This window comes from Chironomus tepperi, unplaced genomic scaffold, assembly GCF_022539635.2.
Source record: "Chironomus tepperi strain 1889 unplaced genomic scaffold, CSIRO-AGI_Ctep_v1 contig_196, whole genome shotgun sequence".
Classification (NCBI taxonomy): domain Eukaryota; kingdom Metazoa; phylum Arthropoda; class Insecta; order Diptera; family Chironomidae; genus Chironomus; species Chironomus tepperi.
Window position 1 is genome coordinate 1,207,089 of NW_027226318.1, and position 16,882 is coordinate 1,223,970.

Below are 16,882 nucleotides of genomic sequence, written 5' to 3' on the forward strand. Positions count from 1 at the left end.
CCATTTCCAATGATTTTCATTTTCATTTTTCATCGAATTATCTTTTCCAATTTTCCATCCACTAAATTTTCTACACAAAAAACTCTTTTAAATTTAAATGTTCCTTAATTGAAAAAAAAAGATTCTCTAATTAGAAATATATACTTTTCATCTTGATTATTAAGTTTTTCATTCAATTTCGATATATATGTTCAGTATATAGTAATAGAATATAATTTGTTCTTCTTTAAAAGATAGTAAACTTTGAGTCAATAATTTTTTTTTAATTATGTTATTTTATTTCAAGGAGATCAACAAGATTTATTTTCTATCAGAACATTCCTTTTTCACTATGTTAAATGGTCTCTCTATTAATTAAGATTACATGTGAGTAGGTGTGCATGAGTATGTGTCGATGTGGTCATCAAGCTTTTGGTTTGGGTCTCATTTGATTATAAAGGAACTCAAATAGGCAAATATACATTAAAACTAGTTAATTAATTGGCAAATTGATGTCCAGTTGATGATGACTAGTTCTAACGTATTTTTGTCCACTCGAGGAAGAAATGGAAGTGGAAACTTTTGGATATTTTGGCTGTAATTTGGAAATGATCTATGAATTTTAATGAAATAATGAAATTGTTGGAAGTTATTTGGACATATCACAAAATTATTTTTGTTCTTGACAAGGAGATGAATTGAGAATTTTAGCATTTGGACTAAGCTGGGGCAAGCAAGACTATTCAACTTTCTAGGGAAGATTTAGATTACAAAACCTCTTTTTGGCTCCTATTTTGACACTAAATGTAGGCCATAATGTAGTTGGCAGACATTATCATTAGGCCATGGATAATAACCATGTCATCTGACTGAAGCATGTGTAGTCTTAAAGTGGATTTATTTAAAGTTTCATCCTTAATTAAGATGGATAAGAATTTAACGCCTTAACTTCTTTACTTGAATGTCTTAATTAGCCTACTTAAAGACCGACCTAGGGATCGGTTCTCATACTGATATCCAAATAAAATCAAAATTTGACTCTTGTAGACAATGCTCAATTTGACTCGAAAATCAACCCGGATCGGTTCATACTGAAATGTTGCCATCACGGTGACGAGACTGCAATATATTAAAAACCAAGTGCCAGCCACTTGGCAAATTTGGCTATTTTCCCCAAATAGCTCCCATTTGATTCTTAGTATACTGCTGCCTCGTCGCCAAAGTAGCAATATTTCAATATGTGCTGATCAGGAACTATACTTCATGGAATAGCCTATTAAGTTCATCCCAAAAAATTAATTTTCTTTGAAAAATTTCATAATTTTAACTTGAGACCCTTCCATAAAAGTTTGATGACCAAATTCTCTATGATGTATCAAATTCAAATGAAGTCTTGATTCATAAAAATTGGAAAAAATTTTCATTTTAATTTAATTTTAACTTGATGATTATACAGTTCCATTCTATTCTATATAAAAATTTGATTGTGATGAGAAATGAAGATTTTCTTTTTTTAATCTTATTAAAGAAGTGGGGAACATAGTAATGTGAATTTTGAACTATGAGTACGTCATTTTGCTTCTTATGCTTTCTTTTAATGTTAATGATTTTTATAATCTCAATTGTTAGTTCACTTAAATTTACTTATTAAAGAACCCATCAATTTAAATACTAAAGGTGTCTTAATGCTTAATAAAATAAAAATATGATTCATAATTATTGCAATCTGGTTAGTTGACTAAATTTAAATAAATAAAAATTAATTGATTTTTTTTTTATTTTCACTCATTAATTTTTAATTAAAATTGAAAATAATCATAAAGTATAGAGACGATAGAGTTTCATTGACTAAGTAATAAGAAATTAAATTTAATGTAAAATCACCCGCAAGAAGAATTTAATTTGATAATTATTGATATAAAATTAGGGGTAATAAACGCAGTCATGAATGAAAAATAGTAATTGTCTGGCTTTGGGTGGCATGTGATGGGGATGTTACTTCCATAATAGATGTTATCAATAATTACATAACCTCAAAAGTAATCAATTTTATTTAATAAAATTATTAGAGGTTGACATACTGTTAAGGATCTTAATTGTGGCTTAGTTATTTGTTATTACTATGCTGACTAGTCATCAGTGACTTTTAGTAACAGAGATCTAGTCGTAGTCAACTCTAAAATATTGATTTGGCTCAAAAACGACTTCATTTGAGTTGAATTGAGTCGATTCGAGTCAGGCTCAATAAAATCGACTTCAAGCACTGCTTTCAAAGCTTTGAATTGAGATCTTTAACTCGATTTCATGTTCCAATGTCCTTCTCATGACTCGAAACTCACTCAAATAAACAGCTTAATGTAATATCCAATAATATCCGACTAGGGACTGTCTTCTGACTCCTAACGATCGACTAATGGCTCTTTTTAAGGAGCATTCCAGGGAAAAGTTCATTAGTCAGCCATAGGTCTAGTTATTAACTAGACATTATGTTAAGATTTCCATTCGGATCAGACTTCTTACACCAAGATTCCTAACTTAGTTCTTCAGTCTACATGGACTTACCCCTCATCCCACTCAAGCCATACATTCATCATACAAAATTAAAAAGATACATCCTTAATATTTACAAAAAAGTTTATGTTTTGTACATTAAAAGCCAAGGAATCTAGAAACATTTATATTATCATTTACAATAATCCATTTTTAATCGATTGCAATCATGGCTATTGATTATTGGCTGGCAAAATCAAAAAATTTAGGAACTTCTTTAAACTATGAGGAATTTAATGGTGAAAGTTGGGTCATATATTGATATTTTCTGTTCTGGACATCTCTGAATGGACATGGATGTAAATTGAAATTTAAACATGACAGCCGGAATGAATTTCATGTCCAGAAAGCTACATTATTGCCAAAATGCATCATCCTGTCCATTCAATGACTTCCTTTACACATGCTACGGACATTTCAGTGTCGAAAAAGTCGACATTTATAAAAAAAAGTCGACTTGTGTCGAATTTAGAATTTTTTGGTTATTTTTGTCTAATTTTAACATTATTAATCATCTATATTAGCTAAAGATTGATCTACAAACAAGATTTGTTCAATTAAACCTTGTTATTCAGTGAAAATTAACTAAAATTAATGAAAATTTGACGGTTATTTTAAAATTCAAACGAAAAATAACGGCTAATTTCGACATGTCCGTAGCATGCCTTTACATTTGATAAGTATAAATTTTAGTACAAAAGTTTTGAAAACATTTAATGCTGAAGGATTTGGTGTTTATTATTTTTAGTACGACAGGTGTCCATTTCAAAACTTGTGCCTTGATATCTTTTTAAATTGAATTTTCATGTCACCTTGGCAAAACAAGAGAATCTACCTGATTAAAAGCAGTCCAAAAATCTTAATTTATTATCTAAAAAAATTCATCAAGTGCAAACCTTTAACTTTTGATTCCATTTTTCATCTACTTAAAGTTAGCCAATTGTTTTAGTCTAATTGCTAATGGATGGAACTAACGAGCTACTAGAAATACTAGAATAGATTGTAAGGGAAGAGATTTGAAATTAAGAAGCAGTACATTAATTATTGAGTGTTGGGTATCCTTCCAGGCACTTCAAACGGGATTAGATTCGGCCACTATCAGGCAAGATAGAAGCATCGATCACTAGACTGCTCAAACATTCTTATCATCTCAATTCTACTTAAATACTATTCTATTGATTCTATTGAGACCTATCAGCAGGATACCCACAACATTCTAAGTTCCATTTCCACAATAAACTAATCATAACTGAGAAAGAAGAAGAAGTTCCATCCATAAAGAAAATTATTTGTCATTATGCTTATAATAATAATGTAAGGTACTAAGATTTCATTATTTTGTCGTAATCATGAGTCATTTGTATATACTCGATCTATATTATTAACGTATAGATGTAGCAAGCAGCAAAAGAAGTCCACTTTTTCGATTTAAACTAATTCTTTAATACTTTTCATTATCCTCGATTTTTGCGTGAAAAAAGTGTCTAATCTCGTCTGTAAAAATGGCAAGGATTTTCAGTAATTGGACATTCATTATTAAATGATTGGATTATTATTTTTTACGTGTGTGTATCTGAATGTGTATGCATGAGTGCATCAACAATATTATTCTATGTTCATCCTATCTGTGTAATGCATTTATGTCCTGTCTAATGATTGTGATAAATGTAAGGTGCACTTTCCATAAATTTCAATTAATCATCGTTCATGCTCTAGTTCGTTGTTAATGCTTTTTGTGATGCCGAACGAATGGATGGCTTCTTAAGTCTTGACTTTGGCGCTTCTTTTGTTGGCGATGGAACTTCCGATAATGATGTTTGTTCATTACTGTCATTTGTTCCTGCTGCAACATCTGCCAATGCCGAGTCTAATGATGCTTCCTTCCTTAATTTTCGTGTTATTGATGTTCCAGTTATGACTGGTGCTAGAATCTGTTTCTTCCTGTTATTCTTCTTATCGTAGAATCGTGAATTGCTTAGAGATCGTTTGCCACGCTTGTGGATTGTCTCAAGACTCGAATCATCAAATGATGGACATAACTTACATAAACGACTTCGCGTTACTGGTCCAATCATGTCCTCATTCACCAACACGACTCTTTCATGCAATACTGGTGATTCTGTCTGAGATTCAGATGATTGTGAATTCGCAATTGTCGTTGTGATCGTTTGATTTGTTGTCGTAACGGAACTAACAGTACATGTTAATGGCTTGACTGGTGATCGTGACAATTTTGATCGTCCCAATGTCGTTCGACGTACGGAAGCCCTTTTTGTGACATCGTCTTTTGATTGCTTGCCTTTAATTAACTTATTGCTGCTTGTTATTGTTGGAATGTGACTTATCGGATCAGTACGGATTGGTGATGTTGTCGATGTAACTGTATTATTTCCAGTTGTTCTTACAACAACATATGCAAATCTGAAATTGAATTTTAATAGTTTAATGGATGAGTTAATATTGGATATCCTAAATATCTTCTACTTGCTGTTTTACTCAAATTAAAATAATTCATAAAAACTTTATCACCAGGATACAAAAAATCAAAACTTCTTCTCTTAAAAATATCAACAAAAAATAAAAAAAACTTTAAGGTTCATGCACAAACAATAATCAACACTGCTAATAATCAATAAATACTAAAAAGAAAGGAACTAACACTTAATAAATTAAAACAAAATCATGTCTTTAAGATTAATAAAATTTTCGTATATTTAATAATATTTTTTGATTTTCTCGTACAGATTTTTAAAAGCAACAAATAAACTAAAACTTAATATCCTAACATGCAAAATTAATTACTTGATAAGCGTTTAGTCTCCATAATGTGTAATGCATTCATTTATACAGTAGATGATGCTACACACCCAGTAAATAAATTACTAGCCCAAATAACACAAGTCTGTTAATCGATCCAGAATTTGTCACCAGGCTGACGTGACTCTGACTTGATGCTGTATTCGGTTTTGTTTCAGTCAAGATGTCATAAGGGCTGGTACCGGATTTTGGAACCGATTTACCGATTTGTGGCATTCGGGTAGTCTTGAAGCAGGGAATAAAACTAGTAGAATTTCGAATTCTTAAGCTGCTATGGTAAAGCTAGAAGGGTCAGAACTGGATTAACACCGTCTTTAGACTCCCTGCTGGAGCCTCCTTAGACCGCCACTTGAAGCCACCTTTCACCTCTACTAGGAGCTACCTTAGACCTTTTCTTGGAGCCACCTTAGATCCCTTCTTGGAGCCACCTTAGACCCCTCTTGAAGCCACCTTAGACTCCCTCTCGGGGCATCCTTTCACCACTTCTAGGAGCTTCCTTAGACCTCCTATTGAGCCTCCTAAAATCCCTTCTTGAAGCCACTTAGACCCTCTCTTGGAGCCTCCTAAGACCCCTCTCTTGGTTCCTTTTTAAACCTCCCTCTGCAATTTAATCTAAAGCTGCCTTAGTTTGCTGCAATATACCATCTTCAACAGCTACCTTTAAAAATCATCATCATCACACGACTCTCTGGGATGCAAATTAAACACTTCTCACATTAACACATTATTGCTAACTGCACTAATAGACTAAACACTTTTCAGATAATTATAAAATAATGGAATGTATAAAATTTCATTAATAAATTGCTTCTTATCATATACTAAAGTGCTATTAATTATTCCTAATGGTTACTGTGTTACTTCATCGTTATATTGCAAACATTTTTTCAAGGACCTTTACTATTTTTATTTGGTTATAGCTGAATTCTTTTAGAAAAAAAAGTATTGGAATGCTTTTGTTTTTTAGAATTAAAGAGATTTTATTTACTGTAATATTTAAATTGTGTTCATGTATTCAGTGGAGTGGTAAGGGTTCTGACTCGAGTGCTACAATTTTGGTGAGGGACATTTGGCACTTTAATGTGATTACAAAGGGTCAGGTGGGACTGAATTTTCAAAATTGAGATTTGGGAGGCTGAGATTTTGTAACTGAGGGTGGAAGTAGGGGGTCAAAATGTTGATTTATTGCGATACGTAAGAAGTAAACGAAGGCCCCTTGTAATCACTATTCACAGACATAACGCGCGCGCAATAGAGCAAATTAGTGAGTTTTGAACCAAAAAAACCTCAATGAACACCCCGAGCAGCACAAAACGGCATTTTCTCTAATTTCCCTGCATTGCACGGATCAAAATCAGCCATCACGGTGTCGTCAGAACAACCTCGCATCCTACCGTTGATACGTCAAGTAACATTCCCCTAGCGAACCTGTTGTGCTGTTCGGGCACATCTTCGTTGACTTAATTCTCACTCTTTGTACAATAACCTCTTGCCACACCACTGAATCATTCTTATAAGGCAAAACTTTTTTGGATATCTTTTATGTTTTACAAAAATGGAATGTTTGAATTGTTCTAATGAGATATTAATTTGTAAATAATTATCGTAAATTGTTCTTTTTTAAAAGTTAATATGTTCAAAAAATATATTTGTTATTTAGTCATTAGGTATACAGCTATTCATATATAAAAATATAAATGAAGACAGAATTTTGATTTCCAAAACAATATAGCAGCTAAAAACATAAGTGACGCAAAATTTTCAATAAATTCCAAAGCAATTTTCGTTTAAACTTCCATGGATACCACATGTTTGACCACAGTGCAAAATAGAATGTGGTACGGTTTTTCGTTTTAAAATTACACAAAATATAGCTCAACATACATATTTCACTCGTTTGAAAGCAGTTGTGGACAACCTTTATTTTTTTACGGCCCAACTTTGAGGTAGACGTCAATTGAAACCGACACACGAAACTAGTACACGGCATACTGTTCATGACATTTGGCTGAAAAGGACAGAGTCGCGGAATACAGGTTGCCCACCACTGATTTAAACTCAAAGGATCTATTGCATTGGTGGACAACCTTTTATTTTTCACGGCCCAACTTAGCGGTTAACATCGGCTGAAACAGCAACAAGACATACTGTTAAAGACATTTGGTGGAAACTACTGTGAACCGCGACACAAAGGTTGTCCACCACTGTTTTAAAGTGAAAGGATCTTTTATGCAATAGATCACTGGTAATTGTAATCACCACAACCAACATAAAATATATAACTGTGCAATTACATGAAACAGCTACCTTTCGTACTTAAATTCTAGCATTTATCTTAAATGTTAATTTTTTATTGGTAACCGTCATTAAAGAATTATTCAACAAACTTAAAATTGTAGGGAAACAAAAAATAATTAAAGCGTGCAAAAAAGAAGGTATTTCTTGTTAATTTATATAGCTAATAAAAGTCAAGTAACTGTATAAAAGGTTGGAAGTGCATAATCACATTTATACATGATAAATCAAAGGCAACAACACCAAATTTGAATGGATATGATTCAAGAAAAAGGCATTTACCTTGCATTTCCATTTCCACCTCTTGTTATCGGTTTTGCAATATTTGTGGGATTTGTTGTATTTCCTTCATGGTCAAGGGATCGCGTGTTTGATTGTGATTTAGCGCGGCTATGATATGAACGTGGCTTTACCAACATAGAGTCCGTCCTATTAGTGGGCAATAAAGAAAAGAGAAAATATGATTAAGAAGAAGGAAGTATTATGGAAATTCGTTGACCTAAAAACATTTCATTATTCCATCTATTTATACATTCCAAGACGTCCTTGTAGCATAACTTAAGTAAAATGGAAATGAATACTTACTGTGTTGAGGAAACAGTCAATGATCGATGATGATTTACAGCCCGTCGGAATTTGATTTGATTCAACTCATCCCCCTGTGTAAACTGTTCAGTTGAATCAATAGCTGACGGAAGCTTTGCTGGCAATGTATTCGTATTTGTGGCACCAGGTTTCTTTATGAGATTAGGTATTGGACGTGACTTTGTGCATTTATTTGACACAGCACTAGCATTTGATGTGATTATGTTGCCATTCTTATCATTTGTTTTAACTGATGTAACAGCACTTACTTCTTGCACAATATTCCCGTTTGCATCATCATGAAGCTTCATAGTATCAACCTTCTCAGATATTCCAGTTACCGATCGTGACCTTTTCTTTATATTCTTTTCTTGAATTTCTCCAATTATTTCATCAACATTATCTGTCGTTGTCTCGTCGTCTTCGGTTTCATCGACGTCTCCATCGATGTCGTCAACTGTCTGTATCATTTTACTCTCGAGTAAGTCCTCATCGAGACAACTTTTATTCTTATAGCTGTAAATACCAAGTTCGTGTATTTTCATTGATTTTATTTTATGTTCACGACGATATGCTTCACCCTGCAACCACATGGATAATTGCTTCTCTTCCATCCATTGTTGTTGATGTCCAATTACACTCCCGGGACGACAGAGACGAATCCATGCAATTGTTTCCATTGCTGTAAAATGATAATGTTTCATGATATATGCACCAATAAGACTTCCAGTACGACCGAGACCAGCTTTACAATGAACAGCTATTGCACCATCAGTTTTCTCACATATATCTAAAAATTGATTTAATATTGTATCACTTGGCGTGGAACCGTCACGAAAGATGAGATCATAATGTTTAAATCCAGCATCTGTAAAGCTTGATGCTTCATAGAATTTATAATTTAATCTTATGATCGTCGTAACGTAATTCTTTTGGAAGTATTCAAAATATTTATCAGGTGCATGATGTGTATATCCTTTATTATCAGTTCCTGATAACATGTGTGGACCACAAAATGCAATAAATTTATTCGGCACAATCCAATTCAGGTCACCACTCTCAACAATCTCATAATGTTCATATTCCAAATAATTAAAGTCATCAAATGTGAAGAATCCAAACTTATGAGCCTTTTCAATAGCCCGCAAACAATCCAATAATGTTAATTTGTACTCGCTCAGCACAGCTGATGCATCATTGAATTTAGCAAATGTTTGTGTCTCATTGTTCGTAAGCAATTTGTAAACATCGTCTGCTGTCTTATTTAAATAGATTATGGCATACGAGCCAATTGCGTAGGCTGAATTTAGGCGCTTTTCTTTATCCATCCAGGTATATTGAATCACCATTCTATTAACTTTACGTGCTGTTTCCAATTCCATATTGAGATACTTACAATAATGATACAAGTTACAGATATTATACGGTCCAAAATCATTATAAAAGCCCTCATAATGTAGAAAATTGTCAACACGTATATAAGTGCGATTCTTATTCGACAGTGGCTTTATATCTCTCTTAAATGTCACAAACACCAATTGATCTGAAACAAAAGATAAATAGAGTTATGTGTCTTGTCACCGAGACATATTAATTAGATTTTAATTACTTGGTATGATCTCAATGTACGCGTACATATGCTTATTTGATTCCATAATTAATTTTCTTTTGTTCATTGTCATATCACATACGTCTATTAATGATTCTCATTCGTAGGCAGCGCGCGATAAACTGAACTGCCTTCCTTCTCTTTCTAATTTATTTTCTTACTGATTACTTGAACTGAAAGAACTGAACACAAAAAAAAAAGTATTATATTTTTTTTCCATATTAAATCATCGCTTTGACATTGAGGCAGTGGATTTTTATGCTTTCTTCTGTACATAATTCGAGTGTGCACTTTATGTGATAAATGAAATTTGTGTTGATGGTGCGCAAAAAAGAAAAATATAAAAGTTTACTCTTCTTCTTAGTTCTTTCACTGACTCTTTTTTCTCTAGGTTGAGAATTTTGATAAACAAAAATAATATGTTGGATATAGAAGCTTGCACATAAATCCACAAATAAATATATGAATGCAAATTACCTTTTTGCCTCTTGTGATATTTTCTTCTTTGTTTGTCAAATATATAGACTGCTTTTTTATTCCTTTTGTGTTATGAATCTCCCACTTGACTTGTTTAGACAATTTTTTTTTCTTCTCCCTATGCTTGATAAGATTTATGTTTCACTTAATCGCAACAAAAAAATATACTTTGTTGTTGTTATTTTCTCTATTTTTCTTTAAATTTTAATTTTCTTTTGCTAGTTTTATTGATGAACTTACATAGAACGCGCGATATCTTATGGTAAATGAATACTACACGGAAGCATTTGACTGCAAAAATGTTTTATGTGGGTGGAAAAAGACCACATCTTGTTTAAAATAATATTTTTGTAAGTTTTAGCAAAGTTTTGAAGAGAGAGAAAAAACAAGTTTTGAGATTATCCAATTTCCTATAATGTATCGTTTATCCGACGACCGTTAAAATACCGGTCGTATCCGCGTTCAACATGTTTTGTTGTTTTTTCATTTGAAAAAATTTTGACCGTTAAATAAATTCGTGGTATGTTTATTTATAGTGCGCAGTGCGCATATATGTATTTTTATGCGTTATGTACCGAAACTTATCATAATTCTTCATTTATTGATACTCTTAACAGGCGAAAAACTTTAATCAATATTTTAAGTAGAAGAACACTAAAACTTGGAAACACTTTGGACTAGTGAAGACGAAGTCTGACTCTGATGCAGAACAAATGTCAAGTTTATATATTCTTGAGACTGCGTTTTGTATTTACTACTGTCGATCGATCTATATGCCAGGACAAGTACTTTAAAGAATAGTCTGATACACTATCCTGCATCTTTACAATGACAATTTCAAAATTGGTGATCAGTGAGCAAACAGTGTGAAAGGGCACACTTGTGTGCAACCAAAAACTTTCTGAATTGCCATGAACCATTTGTCGTAGGCGGTTTCAGTCGAGGCTTACCACCAAAATTTGCTGCGAAAAATAAAAGGTTGCCTGGATGGCATTGACTAGATCGTAAATGGGAAAGTTTCATTCACTTATCATGCAACCCGAAAAAGCCCTTTCCTTCCTAAGAGTAACGTCATTAGTGAACAGCCTCTTAATTTTCAACTTTTGCAAAAGGAGCCGTTCACTTATTATGTAGCGCATAAAATTGTCAAAATTTCAAGACTTCAGCTTTTGGTAAGAATTGAGAGAAAATTTTGTGAAAAAAATTTCGTGAAAGAACTTTTTACGAACAATTTACTTTTGATTGAGAAGACTTTCGGGTTGATTGAGAACGAAAAAGTCAAAGTTTAGTGTGAAAAATAACCGATGCCCCAAATGATAAGAGTTCCTTGATCTTAAAATTCAACCTAAAATCAAATTTTTATTCAAATTGTAAAATATTTGAACTGAAATTGAAGTTTACAATCAAATATTCATGGAAAAACGTTGAACAATTTCCATTGAAGCAACCTTTGAAAATTCACATAGAAATCAATTTGTTTGCAAAACATTGAAGTCTTGATTTGAAATTTGAAAATTTCAAATTTGAAAACTTTCAAGAATTTATAAATATAACACCAACAGGCAAGCAAAGTCAAAAAAATCCTAAAATGTAGAAAGAAACAAAGAAAATTTGATTAATTTATTAGCCAATTAGTATTTTTAGTTGTTCAATAAATTCAGTAGATATCTTTCGTTTATTTCTTCTCAAAAAAATTCTTTATCAATAAATTATTTTTCGCTTAAAGAGTGCTCAGAGTCAAAAATTAAGAATTTGCATCGCGTGTGTAGGATGTAGGGGAGAGAGATTGAGACACTACCTTTGTATATTTTTTTAAGGTTTTTTTTTCTTTACTAGATGTTTTTAATTAATCCTTTTAATGCAAATCTGTGTACAATAAAAGTTCATTATAGTTTAACAAAAAATAATATTTCATAAGTTACATTTTTTTGTTTTTTTTTTTGTATTATTTTTAACTTTTTTTTTTGTAATTCAGCGAAACGCAAAGCGGCAAATCGAAAATCATAAAAATATTTATTTTATTAACTAAATTGAAAAAATATAGATTAATTATCTCGCCATTAAATTTTCTTCACATAAGACGATGAAAAATAGAAAAAAAAATATTAATTTTCTTTTATGTTAAATTAATTATTATATATTTTATGTATATTTTATATTTAGAGACACGTTGAGACTTATTTTTTTCGTTCTTTTATACTTTACGATGTTGGGCGCGGGTGCATTCAATAAGATGACAATTTTTGAAGCAGCAAATTAAATTTTTTAAAGTAGAGAAAGAGAGAGGACGACGATGTTTGTTTTTTATATAAATTCATGATGTATATATGCAGAAGACACGTTAACAATATAATTTCTTTTTTTTTTTGTTCTTGTTGTTCAATTTTATTTTTTTTTTTTTTTATTTGAAAAGATCTAATTTTTAAAAAAGAATTTCTTCACCTTTATTCATATGAATAATTTAGTGTCTTGGTTTGGTATCAGGCTCATATTCTTCATTGATTACGATTGGAGCATGTTTGTCTCGGAGATATAAACCGTAACGTGATGGGTATCTGCGTTCCAAATCTTTCATGCGATCTACATGGTCATCCCAGGCTTGTTGGGCATTCACTGGAGCTTTGTGGAGGCTCTCTGTAATTTAACATTTTGCTATAGTTAAGTTAAGTGATAGAATGTGAGAATGCTTACGTGGACGTTGGGATGGACGGCTATAGATAGCTCTTGGTGAGTATCCGTAAGTTTCTCTGTGTACAGGTAAATAACGATATCCTGGAACGGTGATTCTGCCAGCTGCAGTGCTTGGTTCATCGTAGATTGTGAATGGTGTGCGGTAATCTTCACGGCCTTCGTTGGCACGGATATCCTCAGATCCTAAAGTTATTCCAAAATATTAAAATCGTGTCATTCATTTCAAGCTTACAAGTCACTCACCCTTCAAGGATCTGATATATGATTGCCAGAATTTGGCTTTTTTGTTTGGGGTTTCGTTGAAACCAATCATGGCGAGATGGTTCTTGAACATTTTGCTGCTTTTCTGTGGGTTTCTTGCTTCAAACAAAAAATAAATTTAAATTCGTTCGCTGCAAAGAGATTCGAAAAAGAAGACACAAAATGAAATAAAAATTGGAGCAAAAATTTCTCGGTTAACGATTTTGTAGCCTTCAAAACTTCTTAATGTGAGCTATGACAAGAAGAAAAAAAAGATTTTTTCTTTTCTTTTTTCAAGTTTGAGCCGCATTTTCACGGGATTTTTTTTTTAATTTTTTTTCTCATATATTTCGCAATTTTTACTTTTTTTTGTGAACGAATCTAAAAATAAAAATTTTTTTTCTCTTGCTGACTTTTGAGTTATAAACGAAACATGATCATAGCCATTTCCAATATGAGTGGGATTTCGTTTTTTTCTCATGAAAAAATAAGTCTTTCGCGCAAAAATGTACACTCGCGTGCGAATTCTCGTGTAGGCGTTATGAAAATTTCGTAATTTTTTAATTTTTACATTTTCACGGGCTCGAGAAGTCAAACAGAGGCGCAGGGGAAATTGGCTTTGTATTATTATTTCATTTCACACCTTTTCATTCATTTATTGTTGAAATTATTTTTAAATTTTTTAAAGCAGCAACTTGTATTGTTGTATTACTAAATACAAAGAAGAAGATGAAAATGAGAACTGCTGGCATTGCTTGCACTTTTTTGAAGAGTGCTGACAGAATTAATGCAAATTTTCTTTTAATAAATTTCATCAAATATCTGAGGAATTTTGTTTGCAATTTTAAATTAACTTTATTTGACATATTAAGTGGGGAGAATTGATGATGATCGTAATTTCGATGAGATAATCTTGAAAAGTCTTGAAATTGTGTAATGATGCATCTGGCTATTGTAACTTTAATTGACACTTTTAGATTGATTTGGTCTGATCGATATTTAAGATATTAGAGAACTTTGTTGATTTTGTAATGAAAGTTGAATTCGAGGATGATTCAGCTTAGCCATTGAGGCTTGCATTAATGATAGACATTTAAATTATCTAGGATGATTTGACTCAAACTTTAATTCTACTTGATATTGGGAATGGACAGAGGAAACCCAACTATAGAGCCAGTTTTAGGCACGATCGGAGAGATTCGGATGAATCACAATTCATCTGTATGTCCTGCGAAGTAAGTAAGCAAGAGTCAAAACTTGAATTTGACTAAGATTTTGCATTAAAAATTTGACTTAAATTGACACGAAACAATATAAAATTTGATTTTTACCCAAATCTCGAATTCGACTCGGATTTTGTATTGAAAAGTCGACTCAATTCCATGTAAAATTCGAGTAGACTTCAAGGTTTTTTTAAGCTCTGTCTATTTGAATAGATTTTGAACATTTGATTCATGTTCATTCAAATATTTAACATAAAAATCTTGGATTAGCTGATATAAACTTCAATATATTCAAACAGGCTCCTCTAATCTTTCTTAAATCAATCAAATTCTTGATTACATTTTAATTATTTTAATCAAATAATAAACAAAGCTGATTAAAGCAGATTGACAGATGTTTTTCTTAAAATAAGACTACAATCCTAATATTTAAAGGCAAGTCTTTTTCGTAGACCTTTTTTCATCTTAGACATTTTGTGATGATTAACATTTTCAATTTATCTTCAACAAGAGATTTTGCGAGGATTTTTAAATTTGAATCTCTAAAACTCTTTCAATTGATTCAAATTTTGAAAATAACGGTCAAAATAAATCATTGAGAAGTTATCATTCAGTAGCATTAACAGTCATTTGTAAATTCAATTTTCATTTAAAATTCAGAAAAATTTCGTGCATTTAAATTTTTAGATTTCAATGCATTTTAATGTTGATCGAAAGACCGACTTCTACAGACGCATTAATTTTAACTTTTAAAATCCCCCAACGATTCCTAAATATTTTCGTCTTTCCCCAAAAAAATTATATTTTTGCTACCATTGCACAACATAAACTTCGTTGGTTTTTCTCAAAAATCACATAAATTTTGATGATGTCATGAGTCTAATTTTAAAATTGCTCTGTCAAAAGCTTCTCACTCGACGTGAATGTGAAATATTTTTCGCAGGATCTCATGACTAATGCTTACATTATATTGAGATTTAAAATTTGAAAATTTTCTCACATTTTCCTACGCGATTTTAATTAATTTTTTAATGTATGAATCATGATTGATTATGGGAAAAATCAAGTCAGTTTTATGATGATGGAATATACAGCATTGAAATTCCTCTGACACTACATTTTGAAAAACTATTCCACACATCATTAATAGCTGAATGTCATGAACAAAGAGGTCAACATAAATCTAGACATAAATTGACTCATTTTCAAGATCTTAAGCATCCAGTCATTCATTTCTCTACGTCGTACTCAATTAATGGCTGTCAGACTGTTATCTCAGCGTAACATGAAAAATGAATATTTTTAAATATAAATGTAGTCAATTTCCATTGGTCGCCAATGAAAAACTTCAAACTTTTTTTTTTCACTTGAATGTTAAAAATAGAATTTTTTTCTCGCACGGACTTCTTTTGGCTATTTAACTGTTTTTTTCTTTTCTTCAGGTGATTTGATCTAATTTATATCGATGTGAAGGAGGCTCTCACTTATGTAACTATTGAACTTTGTGATTATCAGTTTTTGATTAAATTTTAAAGTTTTGGTTCATTTTTTTGAAAATTTTCGAAGATTTTTCATCAAATTTGAAACTTTTCAAAATTTAAATTCACTTTTAAAAGTTCTCAATATCAAAATGTTCATTCTTAACTTTTTTGTCATTTAAAAAAAATTCAAAATTTCAAAAATATTTCACTTTTTATGAATCAGACTAAAAGGAAATCCTTTTAAATTGCACTTTTGCAGCATGAATCAAACCAACAAAAAAAATCTTTTTATTCAAATTGCAAAAATATTTGCAGAATAATTTTAAAAATATTTTCTCATTATAAACTTACTAAAATGTTAAACGTTAAACTAAAAATTTGCTCTGAACTTAACTAAACGAAAGATATTAAACAACTGATCCAGTAAATTTTCAAAACGATAATTTTAAAACTCAAGAAATTTTTTTTTCTTCTTTTTGTGCCTTTCGGTGGGAATTTTTTTCTTTCTGTGTGAAAAAGCTCTATTTTTATTTCTTTCATGATATAGACGAAGGTACAAATACTAACATCATGTGAGGATCATTTCGATGATTGGGGAAATTAAGTTGTTTCTTTTATTAAGCAGTCAAGTGGTCCCTCAAGTGTGTCTGACTTAGGAACATTAAAAATTTCTACTAAAAATTTTAAAAGTTTTTATTGAAGACATTAAAGCGCCACTCCATGCAAATTGATGAAAAAACCTTTGATATTGAATTTGGATGAACTTAGAAGAAACTTCTGGTTACCAAATATAGACTTAATTTTCAATATGCATGGTCATGGCGATGTAGACTTTAATTGTTTACTCTAAAAAAATTACAGATTTATTTAATTACAAACAAACCTTGAAGTCGACTTGATTCCATATCAATTTCGAGTCAACTTTGAGCTATAAT

General features: G+C 31.4%; 2 protein-coding genes across 2 annotated transcripts; both read right to left on the reverse strand.

Annotated features, from left to right (window-relative positions):
• Positions 1-67: 67 nt before the first annotated feature.
• On the reverse strand, positions 68-10,727 carry LOC139089735 (dual specificity protein phosphatase CDC14B-like). The gene is made up of 5 exons (XM_070639334.1): positions 10,313-10,727; positions 9,836-10,017; positions 8,227-9,769; positions 7,924-8,070; positions 68-4,950 (listed from the first exon to the last, which is right to left on the reverse strand). The coding sequence occupies exons 2-5, from the start codon at positions 9,906-9,908 to the stop codon at positions 4,242-4,244; spliced, it is 2,472 nt and encodes an 823-aa protein (XP_070495435.1). The 5' UTR covers positions 9,909-10,017; positions 10,313-10,727; the 3' UTR covers positions 68-4,241.
• Positions 10,728-11,949: 1,222 nt separating this feature from the next.
• On the reverse strand, positions 11,950-16,458 carry LOC139089796 (uncharacterized). The gene is made up of 4 exons (XM_070639405.1): positions 16,299-16,458; positions 13,247-13,395; positions 13,004-13,186; positions 11,950-12,946 (listed from the first exon to the last, which is right to left on the reverse strand). The coding sequence occupies exons 2-4, from the start codon at positions 13,335-13,337 to the stop codon at positions 12,774-12,776; spliced, it is 447 nt and encodes a 148-aa protein (XP_070495506.1). The 5' UTR covers positions 13,338-13,395; positions 16,299-16,458; the 3' UTR covers positions 11,950-12,773.
• Between the last annotated feature and the right edge of the window lie 424 nt (positions 16,459-16,882).